Source organism: Labeo rohita, chromosome 5 (genome assembly GCF_022985175.1).
Source record: "Labeo rohita strain BAU-BD-2019 chromosome 5, IGBB_LRoh.1.0, whole genome shotgun sequence".
Taxonomy (NCBI): domain Eukaryota; kingdom Metazoa; phylum Chordata; class Actinopteri; order Cypriniformes; family Cyprinidae; genus Labeo; species Labeo rohita.
This window is the reverse complement of record NC_066873.1, coordinates 31217743-31234535: the sequence shown is the minus strand read 5'-3', so window position 1 is coordinate 31234535 and position 16793 is coordinate 31217743. Positions and strand designations below refer to the sequence as shown.

Sequence of the window (16793 nt, the reverse complement as noted above, 5' to 3'; positions counted from 1 at the left end):
TGAACCAACACCAGCATAAGGCTAAAAGCAGCCTAATGTTTTTAATTTGTGCTTATCATGCTAACAATTTAATAGAAACACTCTTAAGTTTCTAATGCTTACATTTCCTTAGCAGCACATTCCTGCGGAGCAAAGGGGGGCGTTTGCGCCGTGCCCCACAAAATGAGCTACTGTTCCATCCTCTTCACCCCTTGCTGAATGTGATCGATTTTGAAAGCGAAAGTGAAATAAAAAAAAACAGCGCGCATTAAAGAAAGCAATTACACACTTTCGCGAGCGTCAGCAACTCCAACGCTTCCCACCCAAAATGCCCCCTCCCACTCACCATGATTTGTGCCCCTCTAGAAATTTAAATGCCCACTGATGGAGGTGCCTTGGAGCCAGCTCTGTGACGCGGCCACTCTAGTAAATGCTTGTGTTTATACCTTACACGCCGCGGGACGTTTCTGAAGCACCCCAGAAGCAGTTCTCCGCACTACCGTCTATCGGCACAACCCTACCTCCTACTCTCAATAATGGTGGCGGACTGTCCCAAGAGAGGAGAAATTGTTAAATTAAGTTAGATTTTAGTTTTCTTTACGCACAAACAGTTACTATCCACATAGCTTCATAAAATTACGGTTGAACCATGGATGTCACATGGACTATTTTAACAAAGTCCTTACCATGTTTCTGTGCCTTGACCGTGGTAGGACCCTTGCTGTCTATGAAGGGTCAGAAAGCTCTTGGATCTCATGAAAAATATCTTAATTTGTGTTCTGAAGATGAACAGTCTTGTGGGTTTGGAACGATATGAGGGTGAATAATTGATGACAGATTTTTCATTTTTGGCTGAACTATCCCTTTAAATTTAATCATGCAGTAATGACATTTAGGATGAGTAAATAAAAATATTTTCAAATCCTTTAACATTGTGAATAATAAGATGGTGCTCTTTTCAGAAAGCAATGATTTTCTTCAAACAGTTCCACATTTTGGTTTATATTATCATCATAGACTGATGACAGCAAAATGAATTTGCCTTCAGTTGAGTGACAACTTCTCACTGTACTAATGGGCTGACTAGATATATAATAGGAAGGCAGGATTCAATTAGTCATTCTCATTCATTATTGACAGTGTTTGGCTTTTTCACCCAAGAGTTTTTAGCTTCTTTTCCATTATGTTCCATTTATGTGCAATAACTGATCATCACTTCCACATTGAAGTGCACTGACAGGTCCTTATTTTTCCAAATCTGTGTCACATCTTTTCTCTTGCATGTGTTTGTCCATTACTAGCTGTTTCTCTCCATCCTCCATCTCTATTTTAGGCAGGCATGGGCGTTGGTCTCAGTAATCGGTGAAGGAAATGATTCTTGCACGGAAGATGTACGAGAACACGAGAACCACGACACAGGTGGCAAGGCGCTGGCTCGCCGAGACTTTGTCACTGTGGATGGGGTCGGTTTCACTGTTACTGCATACAGCGAGTGGAAAAATGGTATGTCTTGGAAAGCATAGAGTATAATCTACAGTACTGAACATGAATGTATTAAAGCAAAATCCTACATTGGTTTTTGTTCTACCATAAAGGTTACCCTACAACAGGCTTCCAGGTGGATGCAGTGGATAAAGTGGTTCTGAACTTGATGGATGATGTTAGCAGCTGGAAGCCAGGCGATCGGATTGTGGTGGCCAGCACAGATTACTCCATGCATCAGGCAGAGGAATTCACCCTGCTCCCGTGTCCCCAATGTAACCGGAAACAGGTTCGAATTCAAGGTGAGGTGATGGTGTGTTTGCACTGAACAGCATGTGCTTCCTCCATTTTTTTTGTGGCAATACAGTGTATCTGTCCTGAATCAAGTGATGACAGTGTCATTGAGTTCGAGACAGGAAAAGGGTGAGGGCTGTTTACCAGAAACTCATAAACAATCTGTCATTTCTGACCTAATGCCAGCAGTGGCTATATAGATAATTCCACCATCATGTGCTCCACCCTGTTAAAGGCTTTTTCAGTAATTGCTTTCCATGTCCCATCTGGTCTTTGAGCATAGGAAGTTTGACACTTAAGTTATACAAATGTGTGAATGTTGTTTCGCTAAATAGAAAGTGCACTCTTAAAAAGGATGTGGTGAAATCAACACAACCTGTGTTGTTTCTTAAAGTCTGTGTAAAGCAATATTAAATATGTGTTCCGAGTTTGTCACACCACAAAAAAATTATAAACCACTCCGCCAAATCTGAATGAAAAACAGCAAGTAAATAAGTTGTCAAAATCTTGAAAAGAATAAGCTGTATTCTCTGCTCTGAAGCACTGGGAGCGTGTCTGCTGCCAGTGCTTTAACCACGCCCACTTGTGGGAAAGCCGTTACAACCTGCATGGATACTCCCTGTAGCGACTTAATTGGATTTACAAAGCCATACATCCATTTATGTGACAAAGGCATAGCTAGCTAGCAAACTGTAGGCTGTAGTAACTAACAGCAATGACAGTAACTTGCTTGAGTGGGCGAACCACTGATGCTAATGGACTCTAGTTTTTGTAGTGTTAGGGGAGGGCCCATGCTCAGTGTCTCCAGCGTGTCATCAAGACATGATTTCAGGCCCGCCCAAAAAAATCCTGGTGGAAAAACTGTTCGACGGTCTAACTCCACAGTTCAGTATTACATAGTTCACAGTCTTTATAACGTGTTTTCAGCAGTACATTTATAACACATGTAATGTGTTAAGAAACAGTTCTCTGAATTGTGTTTACACTGGTCTTAACACATTCTGTGTAGATAAGGGCAACACATTTTGTGTTCATTTTAACTACTCAACCAATGTGTTAATCCTGCTAACCCAGAAAGTGTTTTGAAATTTTTTACAGTTTTTACACAGTCTGTGTTATTTTTGATCTGTTATAACAAAATTTTTATTCCATAAAAACACATTTACATAAAATGGCAAAATTCAAAAACGTAAACAATGAAAATATAGTAATTTTGTCATTAACAGTGTTACTTGAGTAAAAAGTTCTGCTGATTATTAATATTATTGTTATTTTGGATACTGTGATTTTGTTTTTTTTTTCGGGATTCTTTAACAATCTTTTGTAACATTTTAAATGTCTTTACTGTCCCTTGCGATCAATTTAATGCATCCTTTCTAAATAAAAGAATTAATTTTAACATTACTGACCCCAGACCTTTCAATAGTATTTTATATCTTTAAAATAAATGTCACTTGAGTTGATATTTTTGTATAATGCTAAAACGTTTATACATTATTAAGTATCCAAACAGTTGCTGGGGTGTATTGTGTATGTATTACAATATGGTCATTTATTCCCAGCTCATATGTTAATTCCTTTGGAGAATTGGAAATGTCTTCAGTATGTGGCCTTTATTAAAAGGATGTAGTTTAAATGTCACCTTGTGCATTGTGTCCTGTTGGCAAAGCTTTTGCCAGCCCTTTTCCGTCAGGAAGGATACGGAGTGCGTTTTGGGTGTGCATAAAGGGCAGTCTGAATGTGTGGTCAGGTTGCTTTCCTTCCTGGATCCATTATTTATTTTTTAAAGTTTATCCACTCATTTATTCCACTTCTTCCTAATTCATCTTCGTAATTCATGTAATCAGGTAATACAAATATTTAAACAAGAAGTTTATTTTTAGGGGTTTAAGCGTGTAGTGCTGAACACTATTGTAATTGTTAGAATAGCCAAGGATCAGCGAACTCCACTGATAGAGCAGACCAAACCGTGAGTCATAGAGACTTGAAACTTGGAGGGATGGTAGTACTCACACCGCCTACAACATCACCAAGGAATCAACCTGAGGGGGACGGTATAGCGATCAAAAGTACGAAATTGCTCATAATTCCTAAACCGTCAATCGCAGGCTCAAGTGTCTTATGTCGCTGGAATCCTTGGCTCATGTCGGAAAAGCATATGCCTCCGATTCGATCTGAGAAATTTTTGGGTATTTTGGATTTTTTTTTTTTTTTGAAAAGCTACTTTTGCAAACTAGTCTTAGATTTTCCGTCTAATCAAAATCAAACCAGTGCAGAAAGATTACCTGGAGAGTGAATATCAGTAATTGTAAAAAAAAAAAGAAAAAAAAAAAAGTTGAACTTATTGTCGCGAAGGGATGCCAAGATGTTTGAAAGTGGCAGGATTATTTATAGTAAAATGCCTATAAGTCCTGAACAGAATGAGATATCTTTGCCAAACTCAGAGCACTTATGTAAGAGCTCAATCTAAGGTCGCAGGGGAAAAAAAATCATGGGACTTGGCCACTATAAGGGAAAAACTATAAAAATGTCTATAACTATGCAATCATTTGTCCTATCAACATGAAAATTGCTGTGCATGGTTGTGATCCAAAGTGTCAGAAGTAAGGACATTTGCGTATCTCCAAAAACATGGTCACCATTGGCTGATGAAGTTTGAGCACCTATTAAACAATGAGACTGATAAGAACGAAACTCGGTGGGCCTGTTTGACTCAAAGGTCTGAGAGATATTTGAAAGACATTGGACACTGGATGGGGGGGAAACTGGTTAAAGCCCTTGAAATGATATTGCATTTTTCAAGGACGTAAACGATTGTACATTGTGTGCTTTTTTCACACATACATACAATAATCGTATAATATGATAGAACTCCTCCTTCTGGACAACTTTGCTCCTAGAACCACTGCTGTCAATCAAATCATTTGTTAAATAATTGAGATGATGTTTAAAAACGTATTTTTGTGAGCAATCTGGAAAAAAACACTGCAGTACAAATCTCTGGACTCTCTAGGTTAATAATTATCAAAAAATGTAGAAATTTAGCCTTTTGGGAAGCAATAATGGGGTTGTTTAGAAAAGAGGCCTGTCTAAATGTACCCAAAATCCTATAAAGCTTAAAGAAGAACTCAAAACTTCACAAAACCTGGTGAGCACATGTGACAGGTGATTCTAAACAAGCATGCAAAGTTTTAAGGAGAGACCACAGTTGGTGCTATAACAGTCTTAACTGCTAAAAAACATAATATTTCTAAGGTAAATTACCTGGATTTACCAAAATGCTTTTTTAAATCATTGATGTAGGTGGTTACAGGCTTGCTAAATAATGTTTTCCTTATGTGCTTAGATGTCTTAAAGCCAATGAACCCTGATAATCGCTACTTGCAGCTTTATTGTCTTTCTTGTTTTGTTTTTTTTTCTTTTTTGAAATTTACAAGTTCAGGTTCAGTACAAGTTCATTATTTAAGGTAAATCTCTCATATCATATGTTCAAACTCTGATATTATTCAGTGAGTTTTATGGGGTGTGTTTATGTGTTGGAATTTCTCAGGAAAGCCTCAGTTCACTCACGTGGGAGAGATACTGGACGGTGTGGACATGAGAGCGGAGGTAGCTCTCCTCTCAAGGAATATCCTCATTCATGGAGAAATGGAAAACTCCTGCTACGGAAAAAATTGGTGCCAGTACTTCAGCTACGACACCTTCGGGGGGACACATCAAGGTCTGTTTGAGGGTCTGTGTGTGTGTATGTGTGTGCGGTGGTGTGTTTATTTAACACTAAGCTGCTGGTGCTGTCATGCGGAGAAATCACAGGCTGTTGTATGTTGGGGTTTGCTCTAGTTAATTGAGTATAGCTCTTTCTTTTTTTAATAGAAGGAAGTGAAAGCATAATCTTACATTTGTGTGTTATTTTTGGCAGCAGAATGAAACACCACAACACAGTAGCACTTATACGACTAGTCATTTTTTACTAGCAGACTAGTTGACGGGTCAATGTTTACATTATGTAAATGAGCAACCATATATTATGCAGCAGTCCTTATGTTTTCTGGCAAGTCCAGCGCCCATGATTTACTCACCCTCAAGCCATCCTAAGTGTATATGATTTTCTTCCTTTAGAAGAATATGCTCTGAGCTATATAAAAAAATGTCCTGGCTCATTGTCTTGTGTTTTTGATCGCCTGTTTTTGATCTTGTTCAGATTTTGGGGAACTTCTCATCAGTCCACTTATCTCAGGTTGAGCTGAAAAACATGGGTCAGCAGCGGGAGAAGGGCAGATACCCTGTGAACTTTCATGGGTGTGGAGATGTGGACCAGCGCGGGGGTTACATTGACCCCACCTATCTGGACTCCCTCTCCATTCATCACTCCTTTTCCCGATGTGTCGGCATACAAGCCACTAACGGCCTGCTGGTGAGAGAAATATATATGCCTTAGTTTACCGTATTTTTTTACATTGATCTCATTTTGACTCACCATGATATCTTTCTTGTATTACAGGTTAGGGACACAGTTGGCTATGTTACGCTGGGACATTGTTTTTTCCTGGAGGATGGGATTGAACAAAGGAACGTATTTTTCCATAACCTTGGCTTGTTGACCAGGCCGGGAACCCTTCTTCCTACCGACCGCAATGATAGCATGTGCACCGAAATTACAGACAGGGTACACAAGGGATATGTACCGTCTCCTGCAAACGAGTGCAAGTAAGATACCATAAACTCACATATATTTATTTAATATTGCTGGATAGACCTGTAAAGCCAATTTTCACACTGTTTGAAGCCTCTCAGCTTGTGAGGTGCGAGTGCTCGTTCTGCTCTGGGTAACTGACCTTGGCAGTGTGACCTGCCGTATTGTTCGGTCAAATAACAGGAGAAAGAACAGAGCTCTCATTTCCTGAGTCTCAGCGATTAGTCCTTTTCTTTTATCCTGCCAGTAGAACACCAAATGTCCCAGGCTGGGGATAGCTGAGGAGGTGCTGTTTACAAAAGGATAACAAATGTTTTGGGAGCGTGCATGTGTTTGTGTATAGAGCTGTAGATGTTAAGGATGAAGACAGATGTTGGAATATGTTTCAGAGTTGTTCCAAAGTTTGGGATTAGTTCGATTTTGAATCTTTTCTTTTTTTTTTTCCAAGAATTTTCTTCTGCTCATCAAGGCTGCATTTACTCGATTAAAAATACAGTAAAAACAGTAATATTGTGAAATATTATTAGAGTTTAAAATAATGCTTTTCTGTTTTAATATATTTGAAAATATAATTTATTCCTGTTTTATCAGCCATTACTCCAGTCTTCAGTGTCACATGATCCTTCAGAAATCATTCTAATATGATGATTTATTACTTGTATTATCAATGTTGGAAGCAGTTGTGCTGCTTAATATTTTTATGCAACCTGTGATACTTTTTTCAGGATTCTTTGATGAATAAAAAGTTTAAAAGAACAGCATTTATTCAAAATATAAATCTTTTCTGACAATAAGTCTTTGCTATCACTTTTTATTAATTTAACACATCCTTGGTGAATCGAATGGAAAATTATTAATTTCTTTAAAAAAAGAATGAAAAAAATGTACTCACCACAAACTTTTAAATGGTAGTTTATATTTTTACAAAAGATTTGTATTTTAAATAAATGTTGTTCTTTTTAACTTCACTTATTAAAGAATCCTGAAAAAAAAAAAAAAAAGTATCACAGGTTCCAACAAAATATTATGCAGCACTGCTGTTTTCAACATTGATAATAAATCAGCATATTAGTATGATTTCTGAAGGATCATGTGACACTGAAGACGGGAGTAATGATGCTGAAAATTCGGCTTTGCATCACAGGAATAAATTGCACTTTAAAATATATTCATATAGAAAAGTTATTTTACTTTACATATTTCACAATAATAGTGTTTTTTTTCTGGATTTTTGATTAAATAAATGCAGTCTTAATGAGCATAAAAGACTTCAAAAAAAAAAAAACTGATCCCAAATTTCTGAATGGCAGTGTTAATATTTTACTGGATCTTCATTAGTTTTATTTATGTATTTATTTATTTATTTTACCCAAATTATTATAGTTGTGTAGTTTTTTTTTTTTTTTTTTTTTTTTTAATTAAAAATTAAATTGTTATTGTAGTTTTAATATTTTAGTGCAGCCAAAGATATTTTATAATAAATTTATATTAAAAGCTGAGACTAAAATGAATGTATGGCTATTTTTATTTTGTCTTGGGTAGGAAAAAAGAAAGATAAAAAATATATTTCATGGCAATATATTTTAGTTATGTTTTAGTTTTCCTAGTTGTATTCTTTTTTTTTATTAAATTATCCAACAAATATTTGTATTATTTTTAGGGTTAGGGTTAGGGGATTCAGTTTTATTCACTAACCACACTAAATTCACTAATGCACTAAAATTGGCATACTGCAATATTTCCCTGATTATGAGTAATATTGACTGTGATGTGGGATGTGTTATGTACATGCATGTAAATGATCACACATTTTAAAGACCCTATCTAACCTGTGTTTTCTAGGGCAGTATCTACATTTTGGATCGCACACCCCAATAATCATTTGATCAGTAACTCAGCAGCTGGATCACAGGTATGCACAATCCTTGATATAACCAAATGAAATATATTCACTATGATATGCAATGAACAGGAAGTAAATGTTTGTTTGTTTGCAACATTTTCACTGTATTTCATCATAGGATGACTGTTCTGTGACTTTCTCTAATTCAATTTGTGCTCTTTGAAATGATGCCCACAGCTCTGTGATACTGATGAAAACACCAAGGCGGTTATGTAATCACAGATAGCATCTTCTCATTTCAATTCTTTATTAAAGATGTGTTTGCCAACAAAAATCTGTTCAGACTGGTGGTATTGTCGTGCTTTGTTTTGTTTGTTTGAGGTTTTGTGTATAAAAGGATGTACCCTCCACACTTTTTATTAAAAGAAAAGCTTCTTATGAAGTTGTGCTTTCAGCAGACCCGGCTATGAAAATCTCAAGCTTCTTTCTGTGACAGAAATCAGGACTCAAGAATAAATGTTATTCAACACACTTTCCACTAGTACAAAATAGGCCATTTCTAAGCAAACTGTCAGTGGAAGGACTTCAGAAAATGTTGAGGATATGAAAATATTTATGAAAATACCTGGTATATTAATTTTCCCATGTTTTTTTTTTCTCTCAGGATGCAGGGATTTGGTACGTTTTCCACAATTCCTCTACAGGTGATTCTCATGGACTGGTTCCAGAGACAAAAGCTGAGCTCACGCCTCTGGGCATCTTCTTTAACAACCGTGTTCATTCCAACTTTAAGGTAATCAAATGCCACATCTATGACTCTAATGTCAAACTCACAAGGCGGTGGGCGAAACAAACCTTGAAATAATAATAACAATGCTTCAGGATAATTAGAGTTTATGATTTGTAAGTGAATTCTGAGCCTTTTTCTTTTTTAAAATTATCTTCAGGTGATGTTTATTACTGAATATCAATGCTAACGCTATTTCTCAATATTCATGTAATACCCAGCTCCCTGTGGTGAAGTTAGCATTTCCTTCCTTTGGCTCATAATAATACAGTTCATAAATCATTTGGGATTTGTAACGTTTTATTAAATGTGGCTTCAGGAAAGACTCATGCAATCAATTATGAGTTCAAGTTTTTATTGCACATACACTAGGCATCTTCGTTCTTTCTCTGAAATGCATCATTGTTCAAAGTCCCACACAATGTGCTTTGTGTGACAGGGTGCTCACACATACATTTCCCTCTACAATAGCTCTCTGTTATCCGCTTGTTTATGTTGGCTAGCTTAAGCCGTGTGCTTAGTGTCATGACTCGTGACTGTCCAGGTGCAGAGAACTACACTGGCACTGTATTACTCAAATGATACCAGACATTGAACATACAATTTTAAAGTGAAGAGTGATTGCTTTTTTCATCCTGTGTCAGGCTGGCCTCTTTATCGATAGAAAAGTCAAGAGCACCAACGCTACTGCAGCAGACCCACGTGAATACCTCTGTCTGGACAACAGCGCTAGGTGAGTAAACATAGGGAACATTTCTTTGATCAGTTGATTCAGCTTATAAAGAAATCCATCTGCCCGGATAGAGTTTCTGCGTTAGTCAGGGATACGGTATATCCGGGAAGAGTTCTGGTCTTTTCTTAAGCCACACACCACACTATAAATACACAGTGTGTCAGAGTGTATATATGCTGTAGGTGTATGTTTCCCTCTTGTTTATTTCGGATCTCTGACCCTGGACCACAAAACCAGTCATAAGTAGGACGGTTTATTTGTAGCAAAAGCCAACAATACACTGTATGGGTCAATTTTTCTTTTATGCCAAAAATCATTAGGATATTTAGTAAATATCATGTTCCATGAAGATATTCTGTAAATGTCCTACTGTCAACATATCAAAACACATTTTTGATTAGTAATTTTTATTTTTTTTTTCAATATTTTGATATTTTTTTGCACCCTCAGATTCCAGATCTTTTTAAATAGTTGTATCTTGGACAAATATTGTCATATCCATATTAGAATGATTTCTAAAGGATCATGTGACACTATAGACTGGAGTAATGATGCTGAAAATTCAGCTTTGCATCTATATATTCATATAGAAAAGTTATTTTACTTTACATATTTTACAATATCATTTCACAATAATACTTTTTTTTTTTTTCTGGATTTTTGATTAAATGAACACAGTCTTAATGAGCATAAGAGACTTCTTTAAAAAAAAAAAAAAAAAAAAAAAAAAAAAAACTAATAATTTTACTGATCCCAAATTTCTGAATGGCAGTGTTACGGTTTTACTGGATCTTCGCTAGTTTTATTTATTTATTTATTTATTTATTTATTATTTGTAGCAAAAGCCAACAATACACTATATGGGTCAATTTTTCTTTTATGCCAAAAATCATTAGGATATTTAGTAAAGATCATGTTCCATGAAGATATTCTGTAAATGTCCTACTGTAAACATATCAAAACGCATTGTTTGATTAGTAATATGAGAACTTTAAAGGCAAATTTTTTTATTTATTTATTTATTATATATTTTTTTTTTGCACCCTCAGATTCCAGATTTTTTTAAATAGTTGTATCTTGGATAAATATTGTCATATCCATATTAGAATGATTTCTGAAGGATAATGTGACACTGAAGACTGGAGTAATGATGCTGAAAATTCGGCTTTGCATCACAGAAATAAATTACATTTTAAAGTATATTCATATAAAAAAGTTATTTTACTTTACATATTTTACAATAACATTTCACAAAACTTTTTTTTTTTTTTTTTTTTTCTGGATTTTTGATTAAATAAATGCAGTCTTAATGAGCATAAGAGACTTCTTAAAAAAAGCAAACAAACAAAACATCAATAATCTTACTGATCCCAAAATTCTGAATGGCAGTGTTAAGGTTTTACTTGATCTTCGTTAGTTTTATTTATTTATTTTTATTTGTAGCAAAAGCCAACAATACACTGTATAGGTCAATTTTTATTTTATGCCAAAAATCATTAGGATATTTAATAAAGATCATGTTCCATGAAGATATTGTGTAAATGTCCTACTGTCAACATATCAAAACATATTTTTTGATTAGTAATATGCATTGCTAAGAACTTTAAAGATGATTTATATTTATTTGTTTATTTAATGTTTTTGGCACCCTCTGATTCCAGATTTTCAAATAGTTGTATCTTGGACAAATATTGTCATATCCTAAAAAAAAACCATACATCAATGGAAAGCTTATTTATTCAACTTTCAGATTATGTATAATGTCTCAATTTCATAAAATTGACCCTTATGCTTTTTTTTTTTTTGTGGTCCGGGGTTACATATTGTAATTCTGTGTCAATGTTTTTTCTGTGAAATATGTGGGGGATTAAAAAAAAATCTCCTCTATAGACTGTAGTTTTCACTAGAAGATCCAGTTATTATACTTTGATTTAAAATAATGAAAAATATAACAAATTAAAAACATACATAAATATATAACATGCATTTAGAAACTAGATTGGGTAAATTTTCATTTAATGCTGACTTCAGTACATGTCAGTATACATTAAAGGGATAGTTCACCCAAAAATGAAAATTCTGTCATTAATTACACACCCACATTTCGTTCCAAACCTGTAAGACCTTTGATCATCTTCAGAACACAAATTCAGACATTTCTGATGAAATCCGAGAGCTATCTGACCTTGCACAGAGACAGCATTGCAACTGCAACATTCAAAGCCCAGAAAAGTAGTAAGGACATTTGTTAAAATGTCCATGTTACATCAGTGGTTCACGCATGAGACTGACACGGAAGAGAGGAGAAGATGATGTTGAATAAAAGTCAGTATTTTTCTTTGCGCACAAAAAGTAGCTTAATAAAATTGGTTGAACCAATTACGTCACATGGACAGTTTTAATGATGTACTTACCACCTTTCTGGGCCTTGAATTTGTCAGTTGTGTTGCTGTCTATGCAGGGTCAGAAAAGAGCTCGAATTTCACGAATTTCATCTTAATTTTTTGTTCTGAACATGAACGAAGGTCTTGCGGTTTTGGAAAGACATGAGGGTGAGTAATTAATGACAGAATTTTCATTTTTGGGTGAGCTAACCATTTAAAAGTAGTGTAATGCACATAGTATGTGTAAATGCTTAAATATATATATTTATATAGTAGCAAACACCTAGCATTCATGCCAAAATCCCTCACAACCTAAAAGAACTTCCCTAGAATTAAGAATGGGTAAGCAGCTCTTACATTTTATTTTGAAGGAAAGATTGCATTTCTCATAGTTTGACATTGCTTTCTCAGGTTCAGGCCTCATGAGAACTCTGATCCAAGCAGGCCACGGGTGGCTGCCCTCATCGACACTCTCATTTCCTTCAAAAACAATGATCTGGGGGCCTGGATTCGTGGAGGTGACGTCATCATACGAAACTCAGGGTAGGGGACAAAACCTCTGAATGACAGACCTGTTAAAAAGCTCATTGCGTAAATAAAATATAACAATCTTCTGATTTATTGTTTTTTTTTTCTGGCAGATTTGCAGACAATGGTGTTGGACTGTCATTTGCAAGGTACTGTGTCATTTTTCTGTTCGTTAGAGCCGCCATTCAGCTACACATTATGATCTAAATAGCATTAAACATGTTAAATTTATAACCAGTATTTGTAGTATTTGTTTAAGATTTTTAATGTTTTTTTGTTTTTTTTTAAAGGTGTGTCTTTTGCTCATCAAGGCTGTGTTTATTTGCTCAAAAATACAGAAAAAAATAATATTGTGAAATATTATTGTGATGTGAAGTAATGTTTTTCTATTTTAATATACATTTAAAGTCTAATTTATTCCTGTGACCTAAATTTTCAGCGTCAGTGTCACATGATCCTTCAGAAATCATTTTAATATACTGAGTTATTATCAGTGCTGGAAACAGTTGTTAGAAAAGATTTATATTATGAATAAATGCTAAAAAGTATAACAGGTTCCAAACAATAACAGTTGCCAACATAGATAATTCTAATAATAAATCAGCATACTAGAATAATTTCTGAAGGATCATGTGACACTTAAGACTGAGTAATGGCTGATGAAAATTCAGCTTTGCATCACAGAAATAAATTATATTTTAAAGTAATATTAAAATAGAAACCATTATTTTATATTATAATAACATTTCACAATTTTTTTTTTGGTTTTTGATCAAATAAATGCAGCCTTGATGAGCATAAGAGACTTCTTTAAAAAACATTACAAGTCTTACTGATCACAAACTTTTGAACAGCAGTGTATATGCAGGAACGTTCTTGCTCTCTGTGTCTCTGTCTGGCTGCAGGCGTAGTAATTTAAAAGAACGTTTTTTATTTTTTTGTTTTGCTAAAACAGTCACAGTCTGATTGGCAAATGTGTGAACTTGTCTGCGCTAGTGTTTTACATCAACCTCCTAAGGCAAGCAGTTAATGAAACAGTGTTTTTCGCTCCCCTCCTCCTCTTTCTCACTGCAGTGATGGCAGCTACCCTAAAGATGAGGGCTCCAGTCAGGAGGTCTCCCAGTCTCTGTTTGTTGGTGAGAGCAGAAATCGTGGCACTAACGGAGGGCAAAATAAATACTGGGGGAACGGTGGAGTAGACGGAAAGATGAGAACTCTACCAAGAAACAAGTATGTGAAAGAAGCAATAAAGGGAAAAGGGAGATTAGTGTTAATAAAATTCTGTCTGGTTCAGTAAAATACAAATTCTTTGTTTAATTGGAGTCCTGTTTGCTCTGTTCTTGTCAGGACGTTTCCGATCCGAGGTTTTCAGATAAATGATGGTCCAGTGAGAATCTTAGACAGCACATTTCGGGCCTTCAGTCCCACGACAGAGCGCTTCACCATGGCTGTGGGATTCAGCCTGAAAAACATCTGGCAGCTGACACCCAGAAATAACCTGTCGTCTCTCGCCTTTCAGCCTAGTGTGAGTGCACATACACATTTAGGGCTTGGACACCGTTCAAATACTCACTGACACTACTATGCTATGACTACTAACCCACCTAACACACAGTTTGACATCTTCTGTAATAAGACATTTGGTACTACAGAATAAAAATTGTGAACATTGTTCATATTGTTTTGTTAAATTTTTGTTTATCTTTTTTAAATACATTATCTTAGTCACCTTTATTTTAAATTCGAATTTATATATACACACACAATTTTTGTTAATACATATTAATATTTTTATATATGTAAAATTTGCATTTCTTTCTACTTTGAATAATACACATAAATATAAATATAAATATAAATATAAAATAAATATAAATATATATATATATATATATATATATATATATATATATATATATTTTTTTTTTTTTTTTTTTTTTTGTGTGTATATATATATATATATTATTTTTTTTATTTTTATTTTTTGTTTTTATATATTTATATGTTGTAGCAACAGTTTGTCATTTAGTTTAGTTTTCACTCTATATATTTTCAGAGTTTATAGTTTATTTTTTGAATGATTTTAATTTGAATTTTAGTCATGTTATTTTGGGACTGCCCAAGTTAGTGTTTATTATTGTTAAATGAAACTAAAACCATAAAAAACATTTTCCTTACTTGAAATAAAATACATTTTACTGGGATAGAATTAAGCATAAAAAATTTGCAATAAACTAAAATGGAGATAAAAATTAATAAAAATTATGTAGACATTGAAAATAAAACCTACTAAAAATGACAAATACACACAACAAAATTACTAAAACTTTAGTTCAAATTTAAATAGAAGATAGAAAAATGAAAGTTAATTCAAAGTATTAATTGTATTATATCTTGGTGATACTAAAAAATAATACTGTTATTAATGTTTCAAAAACAAATTTGTGGCTATTTTTATTTATTCTAGTTGAATTTTATTTTTAAAAAATGAAACAGTTTTATTTAAGTTTTTTTATGTAATAAATATAGAGATTAAAGGGTAAGAAATAAAATAAACATGAATACATAAAATAAAGCGTAAAAAACTTGCAAAAACAAACTAAAATGAAGTTAAAAATTAAAACAAATTATATAGACATTAAAAATAGTTAGCTTTCATTTTTTTAATATAATAAATATAGAGATTACAAGGTAAGAAAAGAGTATATGTGATCAGAAAACAGCCAGAATCTAAGCTATGTTTCCTAAAAGAGCTGAACAGTTTTATGACTTTTTTTTTTTTTTTTGGTTATTATTATAAATAACAATTAGGTTTTTTTTTTTTTTTTTTTTTTGGGACAGAGTTAACTATAGACTAATTACAGGGACTGGCCCCCTGGGGCAACCATTAATAAAGGTCATAGAGACCTTTTCTTCAGAAACCCAGATCTCCCAGATAACTCCACCCTGTCTGTCTGGTCTATAATAATGGTTATTAAGTGTTACTAATGCTTGTACTTATTACTTGTTTCTCAGTGAGAGATGACACATCTGGTTGTTCTCTCCTGATTGGTTACCATCTGCTCTGGTGCTGAGTAATTAAATAATAAGCCCCTGTTCTGGCAGCTGGTATTTTAACATATGTTAAAAAGAGCCCTTGGAAAGATCTTAAAGTGTGGTCACATTTTGACTCACTTGTGTCTAAATGGTACCACATTGATTCAATGTTTGTCCAGTTGTTTTCGATTACATTTCTCATGACCAGTGATCCTCTTTTAATCATCCAGGTGACTCTAAGAGCATTTTTTGGCCGACCAGGCGAGTGGTTTGAGCAGAATGATCTGGACGGCGATAAAAATTCCATCTTTCATGACCTGGATGGTTCGATCAGCAATTACAGAGATACGTATGTGGCAAGGGCAGACAACTTCCTTATCCGTCACCCTGATTGTGTGGATGTTCCTCATTGGAATGGGGTTGTGTGCAGTGGCAAATACTCTCAGGTAAAGAAATAGGTTTCTCCATTCTACTTTTGCAGTTTCATGTTATGCAAGTATGCCACTGTTCAAAAGCTGTGGTTGGAAAAATGTTTTTAATGCTTACATGGGTACATTTATTAATTGAAAAATGTAGTAGAAAAGGTTTTATTGTGAAATATTTTTACAATTTAAAATAACTGTTTTTTTTTCAGTGTTTTAAAATGTAATTTATAGCCATATCTGAATTTTCAGCAACTATTACTCCAGTCTTTAGTGTCACATGATCCTTCAGAAATTATTGTAATATGCTGATATGCTGATCAAGAAATATTTATCATTATTGCTGTTGAAAGCAGGTGTGCTGCTTCATAATTTTGTGGAAACCTTGATACATTTTCTTTAGGATTCTTTGATGAATAGAAAGTTCAAAAGAACAGCAATATTTGAAATATATGTTTTTTGTTCTGGTCTTTACTGTCACTTTTTAACAATTTAATGCTTCCTTGCTGAATAAGAGTATTAATGTTCCTAATCTTACTGACCCTAAACTTTTGAACAGTAGTGTTTATCTTCTTAATTGTTCTTGCTTTAACAATGTCACTTTTGTTCTAC

The 16793-nt window shown here is 34.2% G+C and overlaps 1 protein-coding gene across 1 annotated transcript in view; it reads left to right on the top strand.

Annotated features, from left to right (window-relative positions):
- Positions 1-16793, top strand: part of cemip2 (cell migration inducing hyaluronidase 2) — a 34319-nt gene that overhangs the window by 10878 nt on the left and 6648 nt on the right. Inside the window, 14 exon segments of the mRNA XM_051108906.1 lie at positions 1313-1482; positions 1575-1763; positions 5306-5460; positions 5462-5476; positions 5957-6169; positions 6257-6462; positions 8291-8360; positions 8956-9084; positions 9723-9811; positions 12607-12738; positions 12837-12872; positions 13798-13953; positions 14071-14248; positions 15990-16205. Of these exon segments, the coding sequence (XP_050964863.1) occupies positions 1313-1482; positions 1575-1763; positions 5306-5460; positions 5462-5476; positions 5957-6169; positions 6257-6462; positions 8291-8360; positions 8956-9084; positions 9723-9811; positions 12607-12738; positions 12837-12872; positions 13798-13953; positions 14071-14248; positions 15990-16205 (1954 nt within the window).